At 44.4% G+C, this 20,426-nt stretch overlaps 1 protein-coding gene across 1 annotated transcript in view; it reads right to left on the bottom strand.

Annotated features, from left to right (window-relative positions):
- Nucleotides 1–20,426, bottom strand: part of CSMD2 (CUB and Sushi multiple domains 2) — a 669,690-nt gene that overhangs the window by 38,785 nt on the left and 610,479 nt on the right. The window contains exons 51-55 of the mRNA XM_060142710.1: nt 19,550–19,744; nt 17,694–17,867; nt 15,902–16,075; nt 9,807–9,980; nt 6,584–6,772 (exon numbers count right to left, since the gene is read on the bottom strand). Of these exons, the coding sequence (XP_059998693.1) occupies nt 6,584–6,772; nt 9,807–9,980; nt 15,902–16,075; nt 17,694–17,867; nt 19,550–19,744 (906 nt within the window). The remainder of the gene's footprint in view (nt 1–6,583; nt 6,773–9,806; nt 9,981–15,901; nt 16,076–17,693; nt 17,868–19,549; nt 19,745–20,426) is intronic.

The following is a 20,426-nucleotide window of genomic DNA, read 5'->3' as shown; positions in this document are numbered from 1 at the left end:
GTTAGTTATCTCTTCCTGTATAACAAATTGCCCCAAAGCTTAGACAACAATAAATGCATTACTGATCATGGTTTCTGTGGGTCAGGAATTTGGGAGTGGCTTGGCAGGTGGCTCTGACTCAGACTCCCTCATAAGTTGCAGCCAGGATGTTGACTGTGGCTGCATTCATCTGAAGGCTTGACTGGCTTCCCCCAGAGTGACTGATCCAAGAAAGCCAGGTGGAGGTGGGATATCTCTTATAACCTAGCTTTGCAAGTCACATCACTTTACACAGACCAACCCTGGTACAATGTAGGCATATGCTACATAAAGGTATGAATAGGTTGACTGTCACACCACTGTGGGAATATACCACCTTTATCATCCATTTCCTATTGATGGATGTTGGGGTTGTTTCTGGTTTTGGACTCATGAATAATGCTGATAAGAACATTTCTGTTCATGTCTATTAGTGTACATATGTACACATTTATGTTGGTTACCCGTAATGATTTCTGTGACAGCAGCTGGTTGTTTTTTCTGATGTTCTTATTTGGCTTTAAAATGTTTCTTTGGGGAATTTGAGGGTAGTGTTCAATTATGGTAATATCTAATAATCTCTAAAAATGTATATGCAATGCCAGAAATTATTTTTTCATTACTGGCTTGATCTAGCTACTTGGGTGTCTGTAAAATTAACAACTACAGTATACTCTATTGTTTTATTCCCTTCCTGTGGTTTGTTCTTTTAAAGGAGGAAAAAGTCAACAATAATGATGTTTGTGACAAAAGAAAAATTAATGACAATACAATTTGCCTGCTATGGATAAGGAGAAACAAGAAAGGGACATATGATAACAATAAAGAGAAACAACTTGCATTCATTGCATGTTTGCATAAAAATCTAGAAGGCGAAGAACAAAGACAAGGTGAATAGCTGTTGCTGCATTTCTCAATTTGTCGATATAAAAGATTAATGTTTTTAAGGTTCATGCCCATGTCCAAATGGGATCTCTTTGGATCATTCCAGTTTCTGCAGTGGCTCTCTAGCTGCTAACTATGTAGTAAGCTTAAATGTGTACATAAAAATCAGCAAGATAGGTATTTAGCACTCCTAATAGTAGCAGATTTTCTTGCATTACACAGGATACACATATAACAGGGGATTGAGAAAGTATAAAATTGTAATTAAGCAAAAAACAATAATATAGGGCTTCCCTGGTGGTGCAGTGGTTGAGAGTCCACCTGCCGATGCAGGGGACACGGGTTCGTGCCCCGGTCTGGGAAGATCCCACATGCCGTGGAGCGGCTGGGCCCGTGAGCCATGGCCGCTGAGCCTGCGCTCCGAGGCCACAGCAGTGAGAGGTCCGCGTACCATAAGAAAAAAAAAAAAGAACAATAATATAAATCAGCAATTCATGATTGGGTGCGGACTATGCTGAGTCCGATGGCAAAATGAAAAAGCCCCGCACCCTGGTTCCTAAACCATAAGTATGAGAGTTGGACTAATGGCCAGCCACCTCCAGAGCTTACACTGTTTCTTAAAGCACTTTAGCAGGGAAGCGGCATATAACATAGATACGGGTCATGCATTTTCCTTGGTCCCTGCATGTCCGCACTAATTAAAGCAGTTTGCCTTCACCTGGAAGGAACAGCTGATTGACATGGTTGACTAGGGGATATGTATAGTCATCTTCAATTTGTCACAATCCTATTCACAGGTAATTGGATCTTCTAGGAGTAGAAATGCAATTAGTCCACTAAAATAATGTCATGATAACCATGAAACATCAGTGAAAATTATTTTACTGGGAGTCACCCGGGACCTAGAGACTTACAGCCAGTGCAAGTTCCTCAGGGCTGGTGTTTTTGAAATAGTCTCACCAAATCTCAGGGAAAACGTCTATGCTTTCCCCCTTCAACAAGTGAATAGGCTAATTGAATTCTGATGCTAGTATATCCCTTTTATGGGAATCTTGCTGAAGTTCATATTTAGAGGAAGTAATAAACATTGCTGTCTTTGAATGGGGTCTGCTTTGGGAAAATCTACTCCAAAAAGAACTGGTCGGTCCTTTGGTTTCTGTGTCTCTAATAAAAACATAATGTGGTGGTGTCAGTGATTACTATAAGCAGAGTTTGGCACCATGTAAAACCCAAAGAGAAAAAGAAGTGACCGCTGGCTTTCTGTAGTAAAAAATACCAGCAATTGTTGAGCATTAGCCACTTTTTTTTTTTTTTTTGAGAGAGAGAGAGAATGCCTAGCCTACTTTTAGGCATTGGCTTCTACCAGACTGAGAGCTTGGTTCCTGATTCCCACAGATTAAGATCAGTCAGACAAAAGATCATAATGTAAACATGATAAAACAATGAGAAACAAGTCACCAAGAGTGAGAAGCAGCAGAAATGACAGTAGCAGAACTAGACTTGAAAAGACGCTGATACTGGAAGTGTCAGATATAGAATACATAGTAAGTATATTTAATACGTTAAATATAAAAAAAGAACACGTTTACATAGGAACAATACACTATGGAAATAATTAAGCAAATTTGAAAAACAAATATTGCCTTGATTTCTCAAATGCAAAATAAATAATTGGAAATAGGAACTCAATGAACAGTTAAACCTCAGCTTAACTAAAAAGATAATTATTGAATGGTAAAACATTCAATAATTATCTAGCTAAGAAAAATAAATCTCCATAAATTTTAAAAGACTGAAATCATACAAAGTATGTTCTCCAACCAAAATGCAATAAAACTAGAAACCAATAACAGAAGGAAATTTGGAAAACCCACAAATATATGGAAATTAAACAACACTCTCCTAAATAATCAGTAGGTCAAAGAAGAAATCAGGGGAGTGATTAGAAAACACTTGAGGTGAACAAAAATGAAAACATAGCATACCAAAACTTATGAGATACAGTGAAAGCAGTGCTCAGAGGGAAATTTATAACTGTAATTGCCTACATTAAAAAGAGGAAAGGTCTCAAACCAACAACCTAACCTTCCCCTCTAATAAACTAGGAAAAAGAAGAGCAAAGCAAATGGAAGAAAAGAAATAAAAAAGGTTAGAGCAGAGATAAATGAAATAGAAAAACAATAGCAAAAATAAACAAAATCAAAAGTTGGTCCTTTGAAAAGGTCAGAAAATTAACAAATGTTCTAGTCTGATGAGAGAGAGAGAGAGAGCCAGAGAGAGAGGGAGGGAGAGAGAGATAGATACGGGGGGGAGAGAGAGGATTCAAATTCTAAAATCAGGAATGAAAGTGGAGACATTACTACCAACTGAGTTTACAGAAGTAAAAACTTCTGTAAGTTTTTACTTACAGAACATGAACATGAACAGTTGTATACCAATAAATTAGATAACCTAGATGAAATGGAAAAATTACTAGAAACACACAAACTACCAAAAGTGACTCAAGAAGAAATGAAATATCTGAAGAGAATTATAACAAATAAGTAGAAACAATCAATAATCAAAAAATTTTAACAAAGAAAAGCCCAGGACCAGATGAATTCTACCAAAATTTTAAAGAAGAAATAATACCAGTCTTTCTCAAACTATTCCTAAAAATAGAAGAAGAGGGACAATTACCAACTCATTCTATGAGGCCAGCATTGTCCTGATACCAAAGCAAAAGATATCATAAGGAAAGAAAACTACAGACCAATATTCCTTATGAATGCAGTTGCAAAAATCCTCAACAAAATACTAGCAAACCAAATCCAGTAGCATATTAAAATGAATTTTACCGTGACCAAGAGTGATTTGTTCCAAGAACACAAGAGTTGTTCAACATATGAAAATCAATCAATGTAATACACCATATTAATAGAATGAGGGAAAAAAAGCCCCACATGATCATCTCAATAGACGCAGAAAAATCATTTGAAAAAATCCAATACCCTTTCGTGGTAAAAATGTTCAACAAACTAGGAGTAGAAGAGAACTTCCTCAATCTGATAAAGGGAATTTGCAAAAATCCCACAGCTAACATCATACTTAATGGTGAAAGACTGAAGACTTTACTCCAAAGACTAGAAACAAGACAAGAATGTCTGTTTTGCCACTTCTATTCAACATTGTACTGAAGGTTCTAGCTGGGCAATTATGTAAGAAAAAGAAATAAAAGGCATCAGGTTGGAAAGAAAGAAGTAAAATTATGTTTTTTCACAGATGACATGATATTGGATTATGATATGACATTGGATTAGGCAGTGGTTTCTTAAATATTCCTTCAAAAGCACAAGCAACAGAAGAGAAAACATAACTCAGACTTCATTAAAATTCAATACTTTCATGCATCAAAGGACATCATCCAGAATTATCTTTGGGAGAAAAGTTTGCAAATTATATGCCTGATAGAGGTGTAGTATTCAGAATATATAAAGGACAGTTAAATCAAAAGATATTAAGACAAACAACCCAATTAAAAAATGCGCAAAGAACTTGAATAGACATTTCTCTAAAGAAGAGATGCAAATGGCCAATAAGCACATAAAAAGATGTTCAACATCATTAGTCATTAGGGACATGCAAATCAAAACCACAATGCGATACCGCTTCACACCTGCTAGAATGGCTGTAATAAAAAAGATGGACAATAACAAGTGTACATGAGGCTATGGAGAAACTGGAACCTTCATACAGTGCCCATGGGAATGTAAAATGGTGCAGCCACTTTAGAAAACAGTGAACCTTAAAAAATTAAACACAGAGTTACCATATGACCCAGCAATTTCATCCTAGGTATATATTCAAGAGAACTGACAACATATGGTCACACAAAAACTTGTACATAAGTGCTCACAGCAGCATTGCTCATAATATCCAAAAAGTGGAAACAACCCAGATGTCCATCAACTGATGAATGGATGAACAAAATGCAGTGTATCCATACAATGGAATAATATTTGGCCATAAAAAGGAATGAAGTAAACGATACATGCTACAACATGGATGAACTTTGAAAACCTTATGCGAAGTGGAAGAAGTCAGACACAAAAGGCCACACACATAATTTCACTTATATGAAATGTCCAGAATAGGCAAAGTCACAGATGGAAAGTATGGTTACCGGGGGATAGAGTGGTGGTGGGCAATGGGAAGTGACTGCTAAAGGGTGTCCTCCTGGGGTGATGAAAACGCTCTGGAATTAGATAGTGGTGATGGTTGTATAATTTTGTGAATATATTAAAATCACCGAATTATATATTCTAAAAGTGAATTTTCTGGTATGTGAATTATATTTCTCTACAAAAAAAAAGGAAGAAAAATGGAAGTGGATTAAATCCTCCTAAGGAAATGATTATAGATAATATTGATGTAATGGTATATTAATTATATCAATATTAACATCAGATAAAATAAGCTTTGGGGCAAAAAATGAACATAGATAGGGTCACTTGATTATGATAAAAGCCTCATTTTACCAGAAGATACAGCAATTTGAAACCACCATGCACTCTGAATCTCAGCTGTCACCACTGTACTCAGGTGGCTGTCCATTTCCAACCCCAGATGATTTGTCAGTCATAAATGGGGCTGGATGGCCAGGTTGGGGTCCTCAAGCAAGCGAAATATGGGCAGGTGAGTAGCTGTACCAGACTCCTATCATACCTAGAGGCACAAGGGCATAATGAGATGGAGTCATCCAGACTGGGGGGCCTACAAAATATGTATGACCCACCACAGATAAGAGGACTACTGAATGGTACCAGCTCAATGCCCATCAGTCCCTCGGGACTGCATCTTCACCTCTACTACTGGGAAGAGAGGGGAGAGAGTAACCCACAGGGTTCATCATTAGTGACAAGAGATCAGGAGCCCAAGGAACTGATTTTCTCTTCAGGATGTGTGAGGCTAGCCACCAGATGTCAGGATTCTGAGTGCCTCCCCCATCCTTTTTTTCCCCACATGGTGTCCCCATATTTTTTCCTAATTACAGTTAAAGCAGTTATTGTTTATTGAGTAGCTACTATATACCAGACATATTGTACTAGGCACTTTTAATGGATGTTCTCACTTAATCCTCTAATAACCCTATGGAAGAGGCATTAGCATCATTGTTACAGATGAAGAAATGGAGGATCTGAGAGGTTAATGGACTTCTTTCAAACCTCACAGCATGTTTAGTGGCAGAGCCAGAATTCAAATCCAGGTCGGTCTGCCTCCAGGGTCCGTGGCATTTCTGCTTCAGTCTTTCAAGAGAAAGGGGTTCATGTGTTGTCTTTCTGGAAAAGCAAGGAGGGTGTAACATGGGAGACAGTGTCCCGCTATGCAGTCGGGACCCCTGAAGGAAGGGAACCCTGGAGGCTGAAGAGGTTGGTGGCAGCACTAGAGAGGAAAGAGAATAAGCCTGTAGCCAGGAACAGAGAAAGCGTGAGAATTGGTGTGGCAACTAACCCAACAGGGCCCAAGATGCTCTGTGACATCCGTAGACCAGCCACAGTGACTGTCATCGTGAACACACACACACACACACACACACACACACACACACACACACACACACACAGAGGAGGGCTGTTCTTTGATATGGACCATCCTGTCAGAAGGCACGGGTGATCATTGTGAGTAGATAACATCAACTTACAGAGACACTGGGGGCGGGGACGGTCCCATGTGCCATCTCCCTGACAGCTGAGCACCGGGGTGCCCAGGAGGTAGAAGCCGTGGTTGCACTGGTAAGACACGGTGGTGCCGTAGCTGAATGTGTGTGGGCCGCTGGCGTGGATTTGACGAACGCTGTTTTCTTGGTGCCCAGGATCTGTACAGTTGATGACTGCAATGGAACGGGATGATTAGATGTAGAGACCTGGACGTGAGGATTTTCCTACGCTTTTAAATGAGAATTCCGAAGTCCAAACAGGCACATATTTCCAGTACAGCAAAATTTCCAGACCAAGACAGGCTACACAAAGGAGATCCTGCCTGGGAAGGTGAGCTTGTCCTGAGGCTGCTGTACTTCTCCCCTCACCTTGATCACCTGGTTAAGGGATTCATTCTTCCATGTCCAGCTAGACATCACCTCCCTGCAGGAGCCCTCCCACCTCCTCCCAGACTGGTTAACCTCTCCCTCCTCAGTGCTCCCGGTACAAACCTGGATCACTCCATTGTGATTTGTTTGAATACAAGAATCCCTTGAGGGCAGGGATGCCTCCTCTCTGTGAGCAGATCCCTGATACAATGTCTCCCTCAGCAAAGCTGTGGAAGCGGGGTGGGCTCTTCTGGAAACTGTTTTAACCACGTTTATGAGTATTTCAGGGGGAGATTAATCCTGGGGGATAAATTTGACTTTTAAATCCTGAAGTGTTTCCAAAGCAGCTTAACTCAAAATCGAGTGAGATTTGAGAATAATGACCATATTATTCATAACCCATGATGTGTACTTTAAAAAAAAAGTAAATAATTTATTTATTTTTGGCTGCATTGGGTCTTCGTTGCTGCGCGCGGGCTTTCTCTAGTTGCGGTGAGCGGGGGCTTCTCTTGCTGCGGAGCACAGGCTCCAGGCGCGTGGGCTTCAGTAGTTGTGGCTCACGGGCTCTAGAGTGCAGGCTCAGTAGTTGTGGCTCACGGGTCCTGCTGCTCTGCGGCATGTGGGATCCTCCCGGATCAGGGCTCAAACCCGTGTCTCCTGCATTGGCAGGCAGACTCCTAACCGCTGTGCCACCAGGGAAGCCCGATGATCTGTACTTTTGCTTTCAAAACACTTTCACATCCATCATTTTACCTGAATCTCATATGCATCATAAGGGGGGCAGGGCCAGTACTTAAAATCTTTGATAAGCTTTTCAGGTGTGAGCTGTTTTAACTTCTGATGAACCTCTCTGAGGCTCAGAGCGGTTGGAGTCACAAAACAGGTAAGTAGCCTTTATTCATTCATGTTGTTTATCGTGATATACTGAGTGCCAAGCATTGTGCTGGGCAGTGAGGATATGACAGAACTTACAGTCTGGAGTAGGGTTTCTCTACCTTGGTACGAAGGATATCTTGGGTTGATAATTATTTATTGAGGGGGCAGTCCTGTGCATTGTAGGATGTTTAACAGCATCCCTGGCCTCTGTCCACTAGATGCCGATAGAAACCCTCCAGTTGTGACAACCAAAAATGTCTTCCGACATCTGTCCCCTGTGGGGACAGGGGAGCAGATAAAATCATCCCCAGTTGAGAACTACTGGTCTAGAGAGAAAGGGACAAATGAACAATCATCCTGTTTGATAAGTGCTCTGATAGGGACAGCAGAGAATGTTCCGCAAGCACAAAGCAGAGCAGCTAGCCCCGTGCAGGGGGTGGAGCAGGAAAGGCTTCCCAGAAGGAGGCTCTTGATGACTGGGTAGAAATCACCCAGACAAAGAGAGGGTGGGAGGGGACAGAGAAGAATGCATTGGAGGAAACTGTGTCTGGTGCCCTGGGGGGTTTATGGGCACAGGGCACTGTGTGAGGACTCCGGAAGAGGTTCAGTGTGGCTGGGACCCAGTGCAGAGCTGAGGCTGGGGGTGGACGAAGTGGAGAAGAGTGGACAGGAGGCTGGGCCAGGTCTGTGGGCCCCGTTAAACCAGCAGAGGAGACTATTATTATCTTAAGGGCAGTGGGAAGTCTCGGGAGGTGTTTTAAACATGGAGTGACTTGATCAGATTTGCATTTCAGGCAGGTCACTCTGTCAGAGTAGAGAACAGGCTGGTGGGGAGAAGGAGCAGAGGCCATCATTTCTAAGGATTTTACCCCAGCTGTCTGTTTCCAAGATCGTCTCTTGAGTACAGCACCCCGGGAAGGGGCTGGGACGGGGGGAGCTGAAGTTACAGGACAGGACCTTGTGTTGCGGAGACAGAGCACAGTTCTTGAGGAGAAGGGGGTAATGGGATAACAACACCCCAAAGCATCAGTTCTCAGCTCCTTCCTGCCTGGATAGGTGATGGAAGGAAGGTCAACTCAAGGTCATGACAATTTCCCCTGTGTTCCCTAGAACCTTGTCTCACTGAAAATGGCACCTTGAAATGTTGAGAGGAATGTTATTTTAAGGTTAGCTGTGAATGTATCTTTAATGATTTTAAAACATCATTTGAAAAATTTGGTTCTTTAATATCAGTTACAAATGACTTGTGACACGCTGCACAGCCAATCGCCGTGCACCCCCAAACACCGTGAGGAGGAGCTGTCATCTGAGGGAGTCTCAGTCCTCACACCTTACAGCTGTGAAGACTTGATCAACCTCCAGACCAGGGCTGGCCTCGCTCACAGTTCACTCTGTCTGACTCTCCTGAACCTCGGCTAGCCTGCCAGGCCACTCTTGGGTGGAGGCAGACAGCTCCACTGCCCTTCATTGCTGTGAGCAGCCTTTAAAAGTTTTAGAAGCTGTTTCCTAAAAAGACCGAATGGGGCTGGAATATCCTCTACGCAGAGTCTGCCTCCTGAGTCCGTGGTTTCATTTCTTCCCTCCTCCTTCATCCCAACCCCTAGACTGCTGGCTTTTTAGTTTTCATTTGAACCCTTGTGGTTGTTTTTCTTTCATCAAGAATGGGGCTCGATATGATAATGGTGAATTATTGGGTCTACGAAATGTAAACAGAAGATGGTTTTCCATTTCTAGTTTGAAAGATGAACGTCCTTTGCTTTCTTTACATAACCAGTGAAGAAATTTGACGTGGCTGTATCTAGGGGTTGAGAAAGCCCCCATTTATGGTTCTTTTCTGTCCCAAGTCTTCCCCATTTGGTCAAAGTAGCACCACAATGGAATCCACTGGCTTCCGCTTGTGGGTCACAGACCAGAGATGGCAGAGGTACTGGGGGTGGGGGAGGGGAGAAGAAGGGTGACTCACTTCGGCAGGTGGGCAGCACGTCGCTCCACTGCCCGCTGGCCAGGCACTGGGACCGAGCAGCCCCCTCAGCCACATACCCAGGGTTGCAAACAAACTTGACCACATCGTTGAGGTTGAACTGGTTGCCCTGGGTGAGGCCGTTCATTGGGTTGCCTGGGTGTCCACAGGTAATCGCTGTAATCAGAACAGAAGAGAGGTAAGCCCTCCTGTTATTCCATATCCCCCGAAGTCCATCCTCTCCTCACCTGGCGTTTCTCATGCCCATCAGTGAAGTTCAGCGTTAGGTCTAACTTTAGTCTCTTTTGCTGCAAAATTCTGCTTCCCTGAAATCAGCATGTGGACATTCCCTTTTCTTTGAAGGCATGTCCACCGCTTGGACAACACGAGAGAAGTCATTCTTGGACTTCCACAGGGTGTTAGGTTCACAGCGTCGTTCTCTGTCCCTCCCGCCTTGTTTCCTCTCCCTTATCCCCTGGCTCCCCAACTCCACTCTTCTTCGCCAGATACACTGGTGACTACCCCTCATGTCATGCAGACCCAGCCTAGTTCCTGGGCCAATCTGGATGGAGCCAGAGTCAATACTAACCATGCCTGCGTGGAGGGACTGGTCACTCTGACAGACCAGTGGGAACCAGAGCTCTTAGTGGGGGCACAACCCTTCCCCCACTCCTTCCACGTGAAGGGAGTTCAATTCATGTAATTCCTGGCCTTTCTCTCTGCTCTCTTCCTTACTCTGCCCCGGGTAACGTGGAGCGGCCCATCGTGCAATTTGGGAAGAATAAAGGCTCAGCCCTGCCTTTCTCCTCTTGGGACCCGGCGGCCTGTGGGCAGCGCTGCTCTGCCCCACTCCTCCAGAGACAGGCTCTCCCCAGCAATGGAGCGATGCCCGCCCCAGTGCAGTGCTGCCTCTGACTGTGTGTGAATCCACCCCGTTCTGGGGTTTATTGAGCAGATTCCACTCGGCTCTCACATTAAGCTATGGGTTCCAACTTAGTCTTTATCTGGAGTAAAAGTGATATTTTGTCTTCCACCTATGACTCTGTTTCCTTCTGTAATTTGTTCAACCCTGGGCAGGGAAGGAAGAGTGTTCTGGTGCTTGTAGGGCCCAGGCTTTCCCCGCTTCCTCCCAGTAGTGGAGTTCACTCCACCCAGTGGCGCTGGTCTCTTCGAGGTTCCTTGAACCAGCAAGTTCCTGCCCCAGAGCCTATGTACTTGCTTCCCTCTTGGCTGGAACATCCCTTGGTTCCTGCACTCATATCCTCCGGTGCCCCCTCAGATGTCACTAGCAGAGAGGCCCTCCCTCACGACCAGATAAACAACCTCCCCAGTACTGCCCAGCCCCCTAGCCCTGCCCTGCTTTTCTCCATAGCAGTTGGCACACTCTGCATGTACTTCTTCATGTGTTCATTGCCTGTCTCCCTCTACCTGAATGGAAGCTCCCTGGGACAGGGACTCTGTTTCGCTCCCTGCTGTATCTTTCGGGTATGTATCAGTGCCTGACACACAGGAAGAGCTTGATAAATATTTGCTGAGTGAACGAACAAATGAGTGAGCCATGAACGGATGGACGCCTGACTTCTGCTCTGCTCCCTCATCCCTAGTTCTGTTGAGTGCCTGCCTGGTACCTAGTCTCTGGGTTGAACTCCCACTTGATGGCTTTGAGGCCTCTCCCTTGGTTCTGGATTTTTAGCTGTGAGCGGTTGAGGAGCCATGAGGAATGCTTTCTTATCCCAACACTTGGATTTATGAGGACCCCACCCCAGACCCAAATGGTATGGACGGAGGTCGGGGAACAAGGCCAAGTAGGACCCGCTTTTGGCTGTGGCCACGTCTGCTGTCTTTCTGGGCCCGTTCTCTTATGTAAATCCCAACAGTAGCATCCCTGACTCTAGCAGAGAGAGCTGGGCAGAGGTGTGCTGTTATAACGGACTACAGGTGTTCAAGACTGCCCGGTGTGGCGGGACGAGAATGCACTAAGAGGCCAACAGCCCAGGGTTTATAGTTTAGCTCTGTCTTTTCCTTCCTTTGGACAACTCACTCTACACCTCAGCTCCTATATCTGTAAAGTAAGGATTTCAATATGCATTAACAGGGTTGCTTTAAAAACAGATTCATACATTTGCTCTTCATTAAATGTTTACCGCGCACTAAGTGCGAGACACTCTGCTACATACTGATGATATACAAGGAGCTCAGGGGGCTCACTTCTCAGCCTAGTAGGAGAGCAGGCAGAGATGCAGGCCGTCACAACACCACGGCTGGTGCCAAGACAGGCCGGTGCCCAGGAGGGGCACCTATCCTCTGCTAGGGAGGGAGTGGTTAAGGAGGGTCCACAGAGGGCATGGCGTACCCTATGAGCTGGGTCTCAAGGCTGAGCAGGACTTTGCCAGGTTAGTGAAGTGGTGGGGGAATGGAGGTAAGCTTCATAGGGTCTGTGAATCCCCCGAAATTATATGCAAAATATTGGGTGTTTGCGATCAGCTTGGGAGAGGATCCATTTTCTCACCAGACTCACAAAGGGTCATGACCCCAAAGGCTAAAATAACCACTTGTATAGAGTGAGAGAAGAGGGCTGAGGAGTAAAACTTTTGGGAGGAGTACCAGCGTCTGAGCTGCAGATTGACCGAAATGCCCGCAAAGGACACGGAGGTGGTCAGCAAAGCAGTAAGTCAAGCTCACAGGAGGTGGGAGTGTCACAGACCCACGGGGAGAGTTCAAGACTCGTCAGATGGCCCAGAGGGCTCTGTTTCTCTGGAGAGCCCTGACGAATACAGGCGCAAAGGGAGAAGGAGAACACACCACTGGGAAGGAAAAGAGGAGTTCTGCTGGACTGGGGCTTAACTGGACGTCGACCACATGCACCACTGGACCCAGATTTCCTGAGGGCCGAGACTACAGCACATTCAATTCATCTTTACCCACAACACCTAACACAGCACCTGGCACAAAGTAGGTACTAAGGAAAGGTTTCTTGAATTCGGTCTTACAGGCTGAGGGAAATTAATAGAAATGGAAGGTCCACAGTTCAGAGGAGAGAAGTAAAAACAGACTAAGCTTACTAGGAAGGCAGAAGGGAAGGAGGTCCAGAGACCCATGGAGGGATTAGCCTTGGGCCTCTTTCTAGATGGGAGGGAAGTGACAAGGACAGACGTGCGAGCCAGGGAAGCAGGAAGTGGAAGGGGTTATTACCTGATGGCTTCTATTTTCTCTGCACAGTAGAAAGTGAGATTACATGATTAGCTAATAATTATTGGGGTCTATATGCATTATTTCATTTAATCCTGACAACCCCCTGAGGTAGGCACCATCGTTATCCTCATAGGAAAAGAGAGTTTCAGAGGAGTCTGGGGACTTGTTCAAGAGGCACAGTTTCTAAGTGGCTTGTCTGAGTTCTAAACCTAGCTTCTCTGCTTTCAGGACATCTTCACTATTTGCTATTTGCTGACAAACAGAATACGGGTGTTCAGAAAGGAGGTGAAATTGTGAATCAGCTGTGAAATTGTGCAGAATGGACAAGGGAGCTGACTGAGGAAATGTAGATGGGCGGCTGGAAAGTTCTGAGAGTCTGGTTGATATCGTAAACCTTGAGTCCATAGGTGATGGCAGCTAACACAGTACCTGCCACAGAGCAATCACTTGTTCTATTACTCTTGCCGTCCTACTCCAGATACTTCCTAAAACTCTGTGCTCCAGGAGAGAATGGAGCTTGGTACAAGAGATCCTGGATTCTGTGATGTGACAGGGCGGTGGCATCACCGCCATCACCACACTATCATCACAACAGCAACAGCAGCTTCTGACCGTTTCACATTATTGATTAATCCTCGCAATAGTCTCTGAGGTACCTGCTTTTCATAGATGAGGAAAGAGACCTAGTGAGATAAGCTAACTTGCCTAAAGCCACATGCTACGTAGTGGTAGATCTGGAACTTGAACCCAGGCAATCTAGGTCCAGGGTCCAAGTGTCCAAATGCTTTACTATACTGCCTTTCAGTAAGGACCAGGTGCAAAATTAAGTATCTTAGGTTCGGCAGACATCCTCCATTTTTTCAGACTCCAACATTCCCTATTATTGGTAACCCAAATCTTTTCACATCTATTCTGTGTCAATTTCTTAAAGGCATTTGAATTTGCATTTCCTGGATTAAACCAAATATGTTTTGTTTAGACACATCTAGAAGGCTGACTGAAGATAGATAGGTCTTCCTTTCTGTAAACCTTCCTTTCTGTAAAGCATTTCTTAATACTTAAGAAACTATCAAGACTAGTTTTCATGCATTGCTTGTTAAGGCTCATTATTTCATTGTTCCATCTCATATATGAAAAACCAAATGAAAAAGAATTAAAAACAAAAATCTGCCTTACAAAAATTAAGAACAAAACCTGCACTCTATACAAAGGCTCACTTGATGGAACTTTAGAAAGTGAAAATGTTTCCAAATTACTTCCAAGCAACTGAGAATAAACAGTGGCCATCTAAATTCCCAAAATGCAGACTAACAAGAAGAAGAAATTAAACTGTAGAAAGTCCAGGCCTGCAGCATAACTAGAAGACAGACAATGCTGTAAACTTTTAAGTTACGTGTAAGTAGAAAAATAAACACTAAACCCAGGGAGAACTATTTCTCATGCTTCTGTCGCAAGCCTTTGTAGAGAGCAAGGCTGTATGGAGAGGAGAAGAGAGGAGGGGAGCAGGGGAATATTGATCTAAAGTCACTGCTAGAAAGAGAAAGTCTATCTTAAATGTGAACATATTGAAAAAGGATCCTGGTATGTCAATGCACTGATTACAGGAAAGGGACATACAAGTTAATAACCTTTCCTAAATATCAAATGAAAAAAGAAAAAAAGCAAAGCAAAAAAAGCAAAGAGAACACATCATACAGAGAAAGAAAGAAATATGTGTATTATATTTTACACATAATAATTAAACATGACAGAATTAAAACCAAACATATAAGTTATAACAATATATGTGAATGAATTTGACTAACCTATTAAAAGAAAAAGATCTTCAAACTGGCTCAGAAGGCAAGGCCCAACTCTATGATGTATATAACAGACACATCTAATTTAAGTGATTCAGAAAGTCTAAAATAAAGGGTGGTTAAAGGTATACCAGGCAAATGGGCAAAGGATGAGAGCAGCGGGCATAAGCCTAATAGTATTAGACACAGTACAATTCAAACTAGAAAATACTAAAAGTGATAATGAAGATTTTTTTAAAGGCTAAAACCACAATTTGCAATGTAGGTATAATAGTTATGAATATCTATTACCAAATAAAGCAATTACTGTTACATAACAGAAACTACGGGAAATGTAAGAAAAAATAGAAGAACACTGATGAAAGAAAACTTTGAAACACAAATTTCAGAACAAAACGGGTCAGGTGGACAAAAATAGAAGTGAGCATACAGAAGACATAAACAACAAAATCAATAAGGCACGTCTTACGATTATACATAGAACTTAACACACTAATACACTTTCTTCTCAAATGCACATGGAACATTCATAACAACTGATCAAATATTAGGCCACCAAGGAAGCCTCAGTAAATTCCATGAAGTAGAAATATTATATACAGTGCAATCAATTAGAAATGAATATCAATGTAAAAATCCAAAAGGTCCTTCCATCTGGAAATAAAAACCACACACTCTCTTATTAAAAAAAACTTCTAGGCAAAAGGGGGAATTAATATCAAAATTACAGAATTTCTGAGAAATAATAAAACCCTAATTTTTATAATCTGTGGGGTATGATTAGAGCAGTGATCAGAAGAAATTTTATAGCTTTAAACACTTACATCCATAATAATCAATAAACACGAAAGACTGAAAATAAATGAACTAAATTCCTAATTCAAAAGCAAGAAAATGATCAAAGAAGTTAATCACAAGGAAGAAAATAATAAAGATGAAAGCAATAATTAATGATGCAGAAAACTGAAAACAACAGCTGTAATTATTGTCTTTGAAAAACATTAACAAAACATACAAAAACCTCTAGCTAACCTAATCAAGACAACACAAGAGAAAGTCCACGTTGCACCTGAGCCCGTGACTAGGGAGAGTGGGTACCATACTTACGCACACAGAAAGGGGTCTTGCCTGACCAGTGATGATCCTGCTGGCAGATGCGCACAGACATGCCGATCAGGCGGAAGCCGGCGTTGCACTGGTACACCACGCTGCCCCGGTAGTTGTAGTTCTCCCCATTGATTTGCCCGTTGACGATGGGCTCAGGGGTCCCGCAGTGTCCAGCTTTGGTGGGATGTGGGAAAAGAGAGTAAATTGAAGAGGAGCTTATAGAAAATAAGGTGGGACTTGGTCAAATGAGGGGAGGGGGAGACATGGACGGTGGGGAAAAGGACCACCCATCGTTTTTCCCACCTCCCCCTGACTGCAGCATCCAGGACTGACTTCAGGAATCCTAGACGTGATAGAAGTGGTGTTGAAGACTTGGCAATCCCAAATCCCAAGGTTGCATTCCAAATGGCTACCCATCTCTGAGCTTTAGTTTCTGTGTCTGTACATGGGTAAGAAACGATCACTGTTACTGCCCTGCCTCTGGGAACGTCCCCCTCTTTTTCTCATCAGCCAGCATTTCCAGAGCATCGACTGCATGGAGGGCACCGTGGTCTCATTAAGGCAGTCAAAGCCTAGCTGTGAATGAGCTTATTTACAAAACGGAAACAGACTTACAGACTGACAGAACGGACTTATGGTTACCAGCGGGAACGGGGAATGGGGTGGGGGTGGGGGGATAGTTAGGGAGTTTGGGATTGATGTGTACACACTGCTATATTCTAAATGTATAACCAACAAGGACCTACTGTATAGCACAGGAAACTCTGCTCAATATTATGTAACAACCTAAATGGGAAAAGAATTTGAAAAGGAATAAAAAAAATCTGGTCGTGTTGAAAATAACCATGTAAGACCAGGTGGCTCAGCTAAATTCATCCTTCTTTCTTGAGCGGCAAGGAACACAGATAATATAAACCTAGGTGAGTTATTTTTTTTAAATGGGGTTTAGGTAGAGTGAATTTCTCGTGTTTCCACTAGCATTTTTTGGCTCTGTTTGGAAATAACTCATGACTGTGTCTCTAACAGAGGCCTGAGACAGGGGGAGGGCAGTACTGTACACTCTGGAACAGACCGTCCAGTCTATGCTGTTGGGTCTGTGTAGCTGGGACCCTCCTTTGGAGTTGAGGGGTCCAAGAAAGGTGTGAGAGAAGAGAGAACTTTAGTATCTAATGTTTAGGCAGGGACTGGATTAACCATGGGGGAAATGATAACTCTGTCCTCTGTAAGCCAGGTTGCTTTTTATGCTTTTGTCATACACTGACATATTTTTGTCATAAAACAAGCTAATGACAAAAATATTTATTTATTATATAATATAGTACATATAATATTGTATTTTTGTATACATATGTATGTAAAATTTGCTGATATATATTGGGTTTGTCAGAAAGTTCCTCTGGGTTTTCCCCTAAGATCTTATGGAAAAACCAATAATATAAATGGTATTTTAGGTGTGCTGCAGGAATGTGTCTCTGTAAAGTGTCCCTGGAGGCGGAGACTGGGGCTTCACCCATCATACAAGGGCCAATAAGAAGGGGGTGTCTTTTTGATCAGAATGAGAGCCCCTCAAAGGTTTGTCTCCTCAGACTTGAAGTTCTTCTCATTCGTTTGGGTGCTCCAAGGGAAGCTTGTTCAGGGTTTTGCTTATGGTAGATGCCAATAGCTGTTTGGATTAAGCATTTTATGACAGTAGGTAAAAGTTCAGTTCAAAGATTGGAATGCAGCTTTGGAAAGATCTAACCTGTCCTGAGGAGGGGAAAAGGGACAGGAGAGGTCCAGGGAGGTCACTTACCGAGGCAGCGGACTTCGGAGCCACTCCAGAGCCCGTTGGCCATGCACTCTCGCACCCTGGAGCCCACCAGCGTGTACCCGGAGTTGCAGGAGAAGATGGCCGTCGCTCCGTAGACGGACAGGGTTCCGATGCGGTGCCCATTGGGCGGGATGGGGAGCTCTCCACAGGAGATGACTATAAAGACCACAAAATGCTCAGGAAGCCAGCCCTGAGAGACGGGACATGTGCTGCTTCTGATTAGCAAGAATAATGACAAAAATAAGATCTGTTTAACCTACTCTAATGGGACTCTTGACCAGAATACGGGTCGCCACCGTGACTGCTGTGCTGTTACGCTGGGCCCGTGATCCTTAACTGGAGGTGTCGCCAGAAGCACCCGAGGAGCTTTAAAAATGTCCAGGCTGCACTCTGGACCCACGATTCACAATCTCTGGAGATATGGCCCAAGCGTGTGTATCAAAGAAAACCAAAACTCCTCAGGGGTTTTGGATGTGCACCCTTGTTAGGAACCACGGCGCCAGAGAGATGGCGACTCTGTGGTGTGCCCCTCGGCGTCCAGGGCAGACACTGCCAGGCACTCCCCTTGTGCTCTCTGCCGAGCCCAGCAGCAGCCCTACACTCGTTCTCCACAGAGCACTGCGGACGGCCCCTGGCTGCACTGAGACGTGAGCGCCTTCATTGTAAGGAAGCTATGCCACGCTCGTGACTCCTACTCTGTCACATACATGGTTCCACTTCGGAGTCTGGGCTTGGATGAACAAAGGTAACAGTGTCTTGGGTCATAGGTGTTGGGAAGATACCACTCCTCCTACCCAGTCTCAAATGTCCCCCTGTGCCCTGATAAGTGATCTCCTTCTGTCCCTTCACAAACACTTACTTCCTCTATCACATCTTTACTGATTCAGTAAATAGCATCAGAATATCCCTACTGGTGGATGCTGTGCTGACCCACTCAGACCCCCTTTTGGGACTGAAGGACTTCTTCCCCCAGCTGCTGGCAAACAACCCCTTGCTGCGAGCCCTCTTCAGACTGCCTTGGTTAAAGAGTCCTCTCACCTAAGGTCATGCTCTCTTCCTGGGGCAGCCTGCACCCAGTGTTTGGTCAGTGTGGAAGTATAAAGGCCTCCTGCCCTAACTTGTGACAATTCCGAAGGGCCACCAAGATTCAGAGCTCTTTGCAGGGTCAGCTGAGGCCTTCTCTGATACTGCATCAGAGATCACCTTCTCCATCTTCCCAGCCCCACCTCTTCTCCTCCTCTTGCCTCCCCTCCCTCTCCCCTCCCCTTCCCTTCCCCAGGTGGTGATCCCAAGGGCATTCCCGAACAAACCTCCATCTCAGAGGTGCTTCCCAGGAACCCTGACCTTTGAAACTATCTTAAAGAACCAAAGAAAAACAACTTACAATGGAGGACAGGCAGGCACACATAGGTGGCCTGGTCCCTTGCGCTATATTCATTCCCCCTATCCACACTCCCATTATAGGTCTTATCACACTTTATTATCCTTGCTTCTTTGTCTGCCTCTCCAGTAGACTCTCAGCTCCTTGCAGGCAGGAACCACAACCTTTTCTCCTCATACCTCTACAATACCTGGTATGAATGTGGAGTAAATGAATTAGTGGATGCTCACCTGGACAGAGGCAGCTTTTTAATAAGACGACAAGATGCTGAGAAGTGCTTCCTTAAAGGAATGGGCCTCTCCCCAGCTCCTGGTTCCAGGCGAGTGACCAGAAGGAGGGTCACTGCAGTCCCTGGCTACACTCCTCTTCTCCCCCACCCCCAATTCAGCCCAGGTATGAGACGGCTCAGGGTGTAGGCACTGTGCCAAACTTGCCCACCCTGCCCTCCTGGGCTTACTTTGGCAGGTGGGCATAGAGTTGCCGAGGCTCCACTTGCCATTGGCCTGACAGCGGATGACCCTCTGGCCAGTGTAGTAGTAGCCAGGGTCACAGATGAGCATCAGCTGGGCCTGGAACTGGTACTGCGTCTCAAAGATGAGCCTCCATCGGCCGTGTTCCACACTGATGCTGCTGACGTCGGGACAGGTCACAGCTGGGGAGGTAAAAAGCAGAGAGGATTAATAAATTAATTATGGAAGACGCTGACAACCCAGAGCTGGGGACTGGGAGACCGTAACGCAGTAATGATGAATCCAAGAGCCGTTCGTCCCCAGGCAGGTGTGGTCAATGAGTGAAGTGAGCCGGGTGGGGAATCAGCAAGCTGGGGTGGGCAGATCTGCCAAATTAAAAAAGAAAGGGAGGGCTTCCCTGGTGGTGCAGTGGTTGGGAGTCCGCCTGCCGATGCAGGGGACACAGGTTCGTGCTCTGGTCTGGGAAAATCCCACTATGCCGCGGAGTGGCTGAGCCCGTGAGCCATAGCTGCTGAGCCTGCGCGTCCGGAGCCTGTGCTCCGCAACGGGAGAGGCCACAGCAGTGAGTAGGCCCGCGTACCACCAAAAAAAGAAAAAAAAAAGAAAGGGAGGTGGCACTCAGTCAGTATTGACTGTGGATGTGAGACTGCAAATTTCAATTGGTCAGGTCTGCCTTTTTCAAGAGAAGCTAGAAATACGAATTTTTATGTAAAATTTTCTGATTTTAAAACGTTGGGAAGAAATTCAAAAATTTTTAATAAAGCACTGCATAGGCCAAAGAACCAAAGCAAAACAAAAACAAAAACACAAAACCGTGTATCTTCAGACTAGATATAGCCCATTAGGCTGCCAGTGTGTGACTTT

The sequence above is a fragment of the Lagenorhynchus albirostris genome, chromosome 2 (genome assembly GCF_949774975.1).
Source record: "Lagenorhynchus albirostris chromosome 2, mLagAlb1.1, whole genome shotgun sequence".
Taxonomy (NCBI): domain Eukaryota; kingdom Metazoa; phylum Chordata; class Mammalia; order Artiodactyla; family Delphinidae; genus Lagenorhynchus; species Lagenorhynchus albirostris.
The sequence above is the reverse complement of the archived record's forward strand: the minus strand, read 5'-3'. Positions and strand labels throughout refer to the sequence as shown.